The 11,637-nt window shown below is 38.6% G+C and overlaps 1 protein-coding gene across 1 annotated transcript in view; it reads right to left on the bottom strand.

Annotated features, from left to right (window-relative positions):
* Positions 1 to 11,637, bottom strand: part of col7a1 (collagen, type VII, alpha 1) — a 183,701-nt gene that overhangs the window by 62,503 nt on the left and 109,561 nt on the right. Inside the window, exons 65-67 of the mRNA XM_062037815.1 lie at positions 9,337 to 9,372; positions 7,425 to 7,529; positions 2,501 to 2,566 (exon numbers count right to left, since the gene is read on the bottom strand). Of these exons, the coding sequence (XP_061893799.1) occupies positions 2,501 to 2,566; positions 7,425 to 7,529; positions 9,337 to 9,372 (207 nt within the window). The remainder of the gene's footprint in view (positions 1 to 2,500; positions 2,567 to 7,424; positions 7,530 to 9,336; positions 9,373 to 11,637) is intronic.

Here is an 11,637-nt window from a genome sequence, read left to right as displayed (position 1 = left end):
CTTGAGAATGGCCCAAAATGCAGCATAATATAATGCCTCTGGCCATGGCTGTCTCTTGTGCGGAGGCAAAAGAACATGAGCAGATAAAACTGTGGGAAGGAGCCAGATGAGATAAAAGACACATCACTGAGGCTACATGTGGGAGGGCCATGCTGCTGGGGATAACACGGCCACACAAGAGTCTAGAGGACAGAGACGCTCACACAAACCTGCACGCATCATGCCTGTGTACAGGGATGTGATGGTTCTTTTTTCAATCAAATTAATCACATTTTGAAATTTAGATTGGTCATAATTAATCACAGCAATTACTTGCTTGCATAATAAAACATTTTTGCAAGCCATTTAATTTCACAAATCTTTGCAACAGTTTTATCTTAGGTTCTTGCAGACTGTATTTTTGCCAGCGAGCACCCCAGTCAGAGTAACCTCACTAATTTTGTACTGACGTATGCATTAATCTGATCACTGACCGTACAGCGGTTAAGGTAAAACAGCTTGTACTGTCAAAATAAAAGTTTATGATTAATCTAAGTGCATTCATGATTTATGCACCATTTTTTTTGTTATTAATCACATTAGTTAACTCGTTCATTTTGACAGTCCTAATACAGAATATATATACATATGTGTGTATATACTATAATAAACTGATAATGGATTAGATTTATATATAGCTTTTCTAGACACTATATATATATATATATATATATATATATATATATATATATATATATATATATATATATATATATATATATATATATATATATATATATATATATATATATATATATATATATATATATATATATATATATATATATACACATATAATACATATGTTAAAATATAATATATACATATAATACATACAGTATGTTAAAATACAATATATACATATGTTTGTATATATACAAATATTCATATATATATATGCATATATACATATACATATAGATACATACACAAATATATACATATATAAATGTATGGTTTATTCGTTAGGTCAGGAAAAAACACGGAGGCTATTTCATCCCTACAAGCCTGTTTTGCAGGTTTCCCTGCTGTTCAGGGGATTCTTTTTCATACATTTATAAACCAGCGAAACAGGCTTGTAGGGATGAAATAGCCTCTGTGTTTTTTCCTGACTTAACCAATATTCCGCTCTACCCCGGTATTGAGCACTTTCTAACGAATAAACCACAGTAACCTCAGCTATAAATGTATGGTTTATATATAAACAGTCGTGGTCAAAAGTTTGCATACACTTGTAAAGAACATAATGTCATGGCTGTCTTGAGTTTCCAATCATTTCTACAAAACTTACAGAATTTTCCTCCAGAAGGTCTTATCTTTGTTCGTGTGATGTCAGATGAAACAAAAATTGAACTGTTTGGCCACAATATCCAGCAATATGTTTGGAGGCCTTTAATCCCAGGAACACCAAGCCTACCGTCAAGCATGGTGGTGGTAGTATTATGCTCTGGGCCTGTTTTGCTGCCAATGGAACTGGTGCTTTACGGAGAGTAAATGGGACAATGAAAAAAGGAGGATTAACTCCAAATTTTTCAGGACAAGCTAAAATCATCAGCCCGGAGGTTGGGTCTCGGGCGCAGTTGGGTGTTCCAACAGGACAATGACCCCAAACACACGTCAAAAGTGGTAAAGGAATGGCTAAATCAGGCTAGAATGAAGGTTTTAGAATGGCCTTCCCAAAGTCCTGACAATGCTGAAGAAACAAGTCCATGTCAGAAAACCAACAAATTTAGCTGAACTGCACCAATATTGTCAAGAGGAGTGGTCAGAAACTCAAGCAGAAGCTTGTGGATGGCTACCAAAAGCGCCTTATTGCAGTGAAACTTGCCAAGGGACATGTAAGCAAATATTAACATTTGACCCAGCAGATTTGCTCACATTTTCAGTAGACCCATAATTAATTCATAAAAGAACCAAACTTCATGAATGTTTTTTTGTGACAAACAAGTATGTGCTCCAATCACTCTATCACAATAAAATAGGAGTTGTAGAAATGATTGGAAACTCAAGACAGCCATGACATGATGTTCTTTACAAGTGTATGTCAACTCTTGACCACGACTGTACATGGGTATGTATATGTGTATATATGTATATATATGTACTTTTTTCGCTGTTTTGTTTTACTAAATAAAAAACAACAACCTTTTCACATTGTCATTATAGGGTGTTGCCCGTAGAATTTTGTGGAAAGAAAAATAATTTATTACAATTTGGAATAAGTAACAAAAAAAATAAAAAATTAAACACTGAACACTTCCTGGATGTATAATACGTATAATACTTATTTAAGGATGAATGCCTCTTACTAGATGAAGGCTCAAATAAAAGTGAGAATGACTGTTAAGGGCTTTTAATGACTCCATATTAGTCCTTGCACACCACACTGCAGAAGGAGCAGTGCGGCATGTAAAATATGTCATATGCATTTGAAGAGGATATTAAGATCATGCAAACTCACAGGTGTTCCTGCGGGACCCTGCGGGCCTGGGATCGGTGCTGCTTCACCTCCTTTGAAGTACACCACCTAACCGACACATGCGGTGTGTAAATGAGCAATTACATCATCACGAAATGGCAATTCTCTTTGAAAGCTGCGTGCAAATGCTGAGAGACAACGAAGAGTTTGTACATTTATACAACGTCGATTATACACACATCTCCTTTAAAAATGACTTCGAAACAATGTCGCAAAACAGTTGTATTTGTAAATTGAGACAACATTGGTGTCTAACGTTGGATCCACAACGTTGGTTGGGAAATGACCAAATTTCAATGGTCAAATCAACAACACAAGCTGACATTGAATAAACGTTCTCAAAAAGCATGTTGTTTCAACGTTGTATTTGTGTTGTAGAATATTGTTTGGGAAATGAGCAAATTCAATGGTCAAAACGTCAGAACCCAACATTGATTACACGTCGTCAAAAAGCATGTTGTTTCAACGTTGTGTTTGAGTTGCTCAACGTCAGGACCTAATTCAACAAGTTCTCAACATTGTGCCTGCTGGGTTTGGACATGATTGACACCTTAAACCCGCTGTTGGACTCGGGTGAGTGCCGCAGCTTTTCTGCGAGGTAGCCCTGTTTATGCATGAATGCTCGGACACGTGATTGTTCCGCCTACCACGTTGTGTAACGACGAGTGTGGCTGTGTGAGTACGTGTCATGTCTGTTCATGTTTTGGTTTTGGCCATGTGTTTGTTTTTTGGACTCTTTTTAGTTCACTTCTTTGTTTTGTTTGGTTTCCATGGTCACCCATTAGTTTTCACCTGTCATGTCACGCACCTGTTTCACGTTTAGACTCACACACACCTGTCACCAATCATGTCACTGTTATATAAGCCCACCTTTGTTCATCACTCGTTCTGCCTGCATTGTCTTTATGTCATGTATCATTCTGACCAAGTAAGTTTCTTAGTCCATTCCATAGCTTCTGCTAACTAGCAGATTCACTTGTGTTTTAGGCACGCTTGCCTTTTTTGCGTTTGTGGTAGTTTGAGTGATTTATGTCTAATAAATCCAAGCCCACCTTCACGCTGTCGTCCGGAGCCGTCTTTGCACTGGAAGAACAACCCCGCAGCAAGCTGCGACCTTCCCCTCTTGACAGAACGTTGTGTAAACCTCACTCTCCAACACCTTAAGAGCTGTGCTGGACGATGAGGTGACAGCCTCATTGTCACAGCTTTTAGCTCGTAGGCTCGCACTGATGGACTTAACTTTTAATGTATGATGAGTAGTCGACAAAACTCGTTAATAAAAATTGTCACAGATAAGTTTATTTGTGGATAATCACGTCTTCCCTGGTGCGAGTCAGCGCGACCTACGATTGGCAAGCCAATGGAAGAGAAAAATGGCTGCGGCCACTGCAACACAGTGTGCTAAAACATCGACATTTAAAGTTAAGTTAAAGTTAAAGTACCAATGATTGTCACACACACTAGGTGTGGTGAAATTTGTCCTCTGCATTTGACCCACCCCCTTGTTCACCCCCTGGGAGGTGAGGGGAGCAGTGGGCAGCAGCGGTGGCCGCGCCCGGTAATCATTTTTGGTGATTTTACCCCCAATTCCAACCCTTGATGCTGAGTGCCAAGCAGGGAAGTAATGGGTCCCATTTTTATAGTCTTTGGTATGACTCGGCCGGGGTTTGAACTCACAACCTACCCATCTCAGGGCGGACACTCTAACCACTAGGCCACTGAGTAGGTTAGTCATTTCACCCTAAACACGTTCAAAACACAAATACTTGCTCAACAACATCACTTTTTATTGCGATACGTCTCTTAATGTGGGATCATTTTAAGCAGAGGTATGTCGGACATCTGGAGTACGGGTGTCCCGATTCAATATCATAATCGGTTTGATATCAGCAAAATAAGCAAGTATCAGATGATATCTCCAATATTATTTCCGATACAAGCAGTCTTGCAGCTGGTTTACTTGTGCAAAGCTGGACAGACAGTTAACATCGAAATGTCCTCCAACAAGCACGCAAGGTTGCTCTTTTCTTTAATTTTAGTCAAGTCAATTACAAAAAAGGTAAACATGGCAGGCTATGGGCTACTATTAGCCAGCAGCTACACAACAGCTAAGCGCACAATCGCACACAAGCTAGACATACATAATAATACCGCTGCTGCTCACTGCTCCCCTCACCTCCCAGGGGGTGATCAAGGGTGGTGGGTCAAATGCAGAAAATAACTTCGCCACACTTAGTGTGTGTGTGACGATCATGGGTACTTACACTTTAACTTAACTTAATACTTGTTCTTGAGTAAAACAGCACGTTTGTCAAATTAAAAAAGTATCGAATAATTATAGTTGCATTTTACTTACACATACAAAGCCTCTGAGGCAGAAGAGTATTAGAAAGTATCCAGTAACTTACTCCATCCTTAGCTTAACTTTTTTGTCATCACTTGATGTCAACAATTACCACTTCACTTCAACACAACATACGTCCATTCCAGTCAACAAATATGTTCGTGTTTTTCATGCCCATCATTGTTCAGTTTGACTAAATTCACTTAATTGAGCCTTTTCTGTCACTTCCCGCTACAAAATAATGAAAGTATGTACTATGATTCGTGCTGATATCGGTACTGGCCAATTCACAGGGTTCCGATATCAGTATCGTTTCAGAAGTGAAAAAGTTGTCAGTACACCCGAGTTTAAAAGCAATTTTAATCTTTTTAGCAGCCTAACGAAAAGCAAAGTTCTTAAATAAATATTTCTGAATGACGTAGTCGTCTTCATTGTTTGTTAGCACATGCCTAAAAATATCTCAAAGAGCCACTCAGTAGGCGTGTGCTTCATAAACCGATGAGTCAACTGATCGTTAACGTTAAGATAGTAGATGACTACCGTATTTTTCGGACTAGAAGTCGCAGTTTTTTTCATAGTTTGGCCGGGGGTGCGACTTATACTAGGGAGCGACTTATGTGTAGGGTTGGGTATCGAGTATCGAGTATCGATTGGAACCGGGACTAACTTTCCGATTCTCCCGGAATCGTTCAAAAGTTTAAATTTCGATTCCTAGTTTCGATACCCAGTCCGCCGACCGGAAAAAAAGAATAAGTCCGCCGACCGGAAGAAGAAGCCGCTAAACACCAACGAAGAAGCGCCCACCGCCGGAAGTGTTAGCATAGCCGAGCCTATGTAGCCGAGCGAGTCAGTCAAGCATGGATAGCGGGCGTCGGCGGTCGAAGTGTGGCTTTATTTTACTAAAAAAAATGAAATATCGGCGAAAAGTAACACGTGCGACAGGACTGTTTCGTGCTTAGGAGGGTGCACGTCGAACATGATGAAGCACCTCCGAGTACAAATAAATGCGTGTCCCGTCTTGGACGCGCTGCGCCGACCGTCCTCCTGTGCCTCTTCCTCTGGCTCCGACGCCCAGCCTGGCACCTTCGGTGACTGCACTGCAGTCCGAATCCGGTAAGTAAAACAATGTATATGCAATAAATAAATAATGTGTTTTGCGCCAACGTCGAGGCAGCTAACAAATTAGCCCACATATTTTTTCATAGACAATTTACAACCTGCTAGCCAGGCTCCGCGATGTGCTCAGCGTACTCCGTTCACCGTAGCGGCAATGGGGAAGATGTCGGTGCCACAGAAAGGTCACTGCACACATAGTCAAAAGACTGCATCCCTTTTCAGAGGTGGAATTTCCAACGTTTAGGTTAGTTAAGCAATAACGTTAGAGCTAAGCTAATTGATACTGGGCTAAACAGTAACAGCAACATTACATGTTTGTTTATGTTTGCAGGGATATGGTGAAAACTCTCAACCCAAAATACATACCACCTTCCAGGGACTACCTGTCAAACACATTGATCCCGGCACGGTACAAGAAGAATCGGAATCGAGAATCGTCAGGAATCGGAACCGGAATCGTTCGAATTCAAACAATACCCAACCCTACTTATGTGTGAAATTATTAACACATTAGCGTAAAATATCCAATAATATTATTGATGTCATTCATGTAAGAGACTAGACGTATAAGATTTCATGGGATTTAGCGATTAGGAGTGACAGATTGTTTGGTAAACGTATAGCATGTTCTATATGTTATAGTTATTTGAATGACTCTTACCATAATATGTTACGTTAACATAGCAGTTGGTTATTTATGCCTCATATAACGTACACTTATTCAGCCTGTTGTTCACTATTCTTTAGACATTTTCAATTGCCTTTCAAATGTCTATTCTTGCTGTTGGCTTTTATCAAATAAATTTCCCCCAAAAATGCGACTTATACTCCAGTGCGACTTATATATGTTTTTTTCCTTCTTTATTATGCAGTTTCGGCCGGTGCGACTTATACTCCGGAGCGACTTATACTCCGAAAAATACGGTAGTTGACTATCAAAATAGTCGTTAGTTGCAGCCCTCCTTCCAACCCGTGGAGGTATGTGGACCAGGCGTTCACACGCGTTACAGTTGCATAGTAAAAAAAAAAAAAAGAGTAATTCAAACACAATAATCAGGGAATTTCAAATAATGCCGTGTTGTGTAATAAAGTGATGCTGCTTATAACCGTGTTAATTGGTAACTAAGAGAAAGTCTGATACGTTAAACGTGGACCAGTGTAATCATTTTGCTTTTTTGTATCCATTTTGTCGACAAAATGCCAATATTTATTTCAGATCCTTTCAATGATTAACTCGAGCGAATTAATAGCTCACCGGTCCCAAAACAAGATCGACACTGTGTTCTTCGACAAAGTTCAATTTGATTTGTTTGCAGAATGTGTGACGCTATTACAGGTCTTCTGCATTCTCATTGCAGACGACTGCTTGACTCTCAGCATTAGCACAATGAGGCAAAATGTGAACAATATCACTATCAGTCTAATATGGTCCTATGTCACTTCCACCTGTCCAGGGGGGCCGATGCTGCCAGGCACACCAGGTAGCCCCGGGGGTCCAGTGGGGCCTGGAGTCCCAGACGAGCCCCGCTCTCCTTTTTGTCCGTCCCGGCCCTGAAAAAATATAAAAAGATGACACAACTGAACCTCTCCACACAGGCTCACTTCCTCCCCAGGCTGTAGGGGAGACTGAACTATAGCATCAAAGCTATGGTTCCACTGAAGTTCTCAGATAATTAAAGGAATTTGCACATGAAACAGAAGTCTGACATTTGGCATCTGATCTGGGGTCCTCTCAGAAGTGTCTCCCTCTTTGCGGCGAAGTTTGATCAGTAGAGGATAGGATGAGCTGATACAGGGACACCAATTGAAGCAGCAGTGAGCCAGAGTTGTCTCAATGACTACGTTTCCATGCACTAAATTAGTCCGATTTCTCAAAAAGTTTGGCTCTTTAATTTTCACACTTACACTACCGTTCAAAAGTTTGGAGTCACCCAAACAATTTTGTGGAATAGCCTTCATTTCTAAGAACAAGAATAGACTGTCGAGTTTCAGATGAAAGTTCTCTTTTTCTGGCCATTTTGAGCGTTTAATTGACCCCACAAATGTGATGCTCCAGAAACTCAATCTGCTCAAAGGAAGGTCAGTTTTGTAGCTTCTGTAACGAGCTAAACTGCTTTCAGATTTCTAATCATCAATTACCCTTCTGAGCCAATGAGCAAACACATTGTACCATTAGAACACTGGAGTGATAGTTGCTGGAAATGGGCCTCTATACACCTATGTAGATATTGCACCAAAAAGCAGACATTTGCAGCTAGAATAGTCATTTACCACATTAGCAATGTATAGAGTGTATTTCTTTCAAGTTAAGACTAGTTTAAAGTTATCTTCATTGAAAAGTACAGTGCTTTTCCTTCAAAAATAAGGACATTTACATGTGACCCCAAACTTTTGAACGGTAGTGTACATGTGAAGTCCTAGTGTCCATGCACACTCTCTAATGCAGGGGTGTCAAACTCATTTAGATTGGGGGGGGGGGGGCCACATGGAGAAAAATCTACTCCCAAGTGGGCCGGACTGGTAAAATCACAGCACGATAACTTAAAAATAAAGACAACTTCAGATTGTTTTCTTTGTTTAAAAATAGAAAAAGCACATTCTGAAAATGTACAAATCATAATGTTGTTGTTTTTTTTTTTACACTTACAAGTAGCGATTAATAGTATTCTATCTTTATTTGTCGTTATGTATACTTTCTGGATAAATTATGTGATAATGTTCATCTCAACTCATTTGGTGTTGAGATAAATAAAATAATATCAAAATCAAATTACAGGATGTAATTTATGTAGTTTGCTCCTTTTCCTCAACCAACGCACTAACATGTGGTTTATTTTTATTTTTACAGATGTAGCATAATCTACAAAGATACAAAGACTTGCTATTGCGACACCTAGTGGACACATTTAGAACAGCAGTTTCTTTCATTCAAAAATTTCGGCTCACTTTATACTTCGCAAACTCCTCCCGCAGGCCAAACAGGTTTTGACACCGTACATTTGACACCGCTGCTCTGATGCGACTAATGGTCGTACGCCGTGTGCCCTCCGTACACTGGGGGGCGCTCATTTCCTTTTAGTGCGGGTAAATGTTTAGCTTTTCCGGTTGACCTATGACGTCACACCAAAACAAGGCATCTACGGCTCCTTACAAGTCCACATCTGTTGTACATGATGTCCGCTGTAATTATGTCTCTAATGGCTAAGCTAATGTTAAATAGCAGACAGCCTCAAGAAATGATCTGAGACTGCGTAACAAACATGATGCTGCTACCAAGAATGGGCACGGTGTCAAAACAAAACGACAGCAAAAACACTTGAGAAGAAAGATGATTGAAAGGGGATTTGGCAAAACTGACGTCTCGTCCAGCCGCTCCGCCGTCTCCTCTATCGCCCTGCGGATGAAAAAAAGCAGTGTCAGCATTTGTAAAAAACACACATTCAGAATATTCAGTAAACGTGGGGGGTTGTACTAAATAAAAGTGTCAATTATGTATTTCGCACGTCTTGTCCGGCGACTTGGATGGATGAATCAATTGAAAGGTTGCACAACGCTATCAACATCAGCATTTTGACACAAACATTAAATCATTAATAATAATAATAATAAGTGGTAGGGCAAATGATACAGGAGCAGAGATGCATTATGAAACACAAGGAGTAATAATGTATCCCTCGACACTTTGATGTGTGTGTGACTTTAAGAAAAATATATAATCCTCTTTTTTTATGGGTACAATCTTCTGAAGCTTATGGAGTGCAACATATTCCACAGTGCTTGTATTATGTATAAGGTAGTATATGGATTCAATTCTAGACTGTGCCAGCTCATTCCAGTGACCGCTACTTCTCAGATATAACACTAAAAGTAAACCTTTATTAAGAGGGAAAAATCGTCATCTAAATTGCACAAGCTTTAGTATAGCCTGTAGAGGCCCGATGATCTGGAATGAGATTGATAGCTCTATAAAAGAATCACATTCTTTAAACATTTTTAAAAAGTGTTTTCAGCTAAATTTATTGCGACGTTATGCTTAGTACATTTAGCACACCCCTTATGGTTGAGGAATTCTCATTAGTCGCATAATTTTGGTCTTGACCTCTGTATGTATGATTAGATTATCGCCGATCTTCAAGATGCGACCTTTTAATTACATTTGAATAATAGGATATTGAGACTGATTTGTGGATATAAAGATTACTTTTTTATTGATAAATCAAATTGTAAATGGGTATTTAGTGGGTAGATTCTGAAATGTATTGTATGACGATGTATATTTTAACTGTGGGTCCCTGTCCATAAGCTGTGTGCTTCTAGGGATGACCTTTTTGCAGAAAGGACTCTGATATTAACAAAAGAAACAATAATGAAATACAAAAGTATGTCTGTCTGTAAATAAATAAATAAAAAATAAATAAATACATAAGACGGATGCAGCTGCTGCGTCATTCGACTGTGAAGCGCTAAACTCTGTTTATCGAAAAGCGCGTCTTTCAGCTCACGAGTGACAGCTCGTACTATACTAAGTCAGAGGAGTGGCTCAAATGCAAACTAATCAGACAGAAAAAATTACAAAGTGTGGAGATCTTATTGTGTCAAATAAGGTAAATGCGAAAAGAGTTATGGTTGAAAACAACAAAAGAAGCAATCACGTTCCTAAATATAAACATCCCAATGACACTGAAAACTTGTATTCTTGGTGATCTGCATCAAATTAATTACGTGTCATCAAAGAGTGAAAATGCATTTCTTTCAATATGCATCATAACAAAAAGGGTAATTCTATAAAAATGGATAGATGTTGATAGTCCAACTCACACTGACTGGTATACACAAGCTATGGAGATGATATCAGTTGAAAAAAATGCATTTAGCTTCGATAATAATGAGTCATATATTGGAATATGGGATCCATTATTTAAATTTGTTTTATCTATTAAATGAACCTAAAATAGGACTTCTTTTATTTTTGTGGAACATATTGGACACAATGTGTTGTCAAGCTTATGAGATGAGATGCTAGTGTTCATTTTTTAAATGTTTTTATTTTTTTAAATGGCTTTGATGATAATGTAAATGAGGGATTTCTAATTACTGTTATGTTGGAATTATTATTAATATTGATACTGTTTTTGATATTATTCATTTTTGTTTGACTACTTTTGGATTGTTTTGTGTCATGTTTGTGTGTCCTCTCAATTGCTCTGTGGATTGCTGTTCTGAATGTTGGTTGGTTTTGGAATTTGAGTTGTATTGTTATGGTATTATTGTGTATTATTTTGTTGGATTGATTAATTTTAAAAAAATTAAAAAATAAGGCAAATGCTCTTTAACGGTTTACTATTTGGCTCATTGTCTACAGTTGCACCTTTCATATTCCTTTCTACAGAAAAAAGTCATACCCGCTAATTCAGAATTTTAAATGAGTAGTGAAATGTAGTTACTTTCTTAATCCAGCAAATGGCGCCATTATAAAACACCAACACAGTATCAGTACAGTGTCAATACAGCTATGCAGTGAGGCATAATTTACCCAACACTAACAACAGCGTTATGTTTAATATATTTGCAAGCATCTTGTCTTGCAGAATTAAATTCCATCATGATTTTCTATTCAAAATGTTAATTTTGCTTTCAGGATCCTGTTTCTAACACGGGT

Source organism: Entelurus aequoreus, linkage group LG26 (assembly GCF_033978785.1).
Source record: "Entelurus aequoreus isolate RoL-2023_Sb linkage group LG26, RoL_Eaeq_v1.1, whole genome shotgun sequence".
Lineage (NCBI taxonomy): Eukaryota > Metazoa > Chordata > Actinopteri > Syngnathiformes > Syngnathidae > Entelurus > Entelurus aequoreus.
The sequence above is the reverse complement of the archived record's forward strand: the minus strand, read 5'-3'. Positions and strand labels throughout refer to the sequence as shown.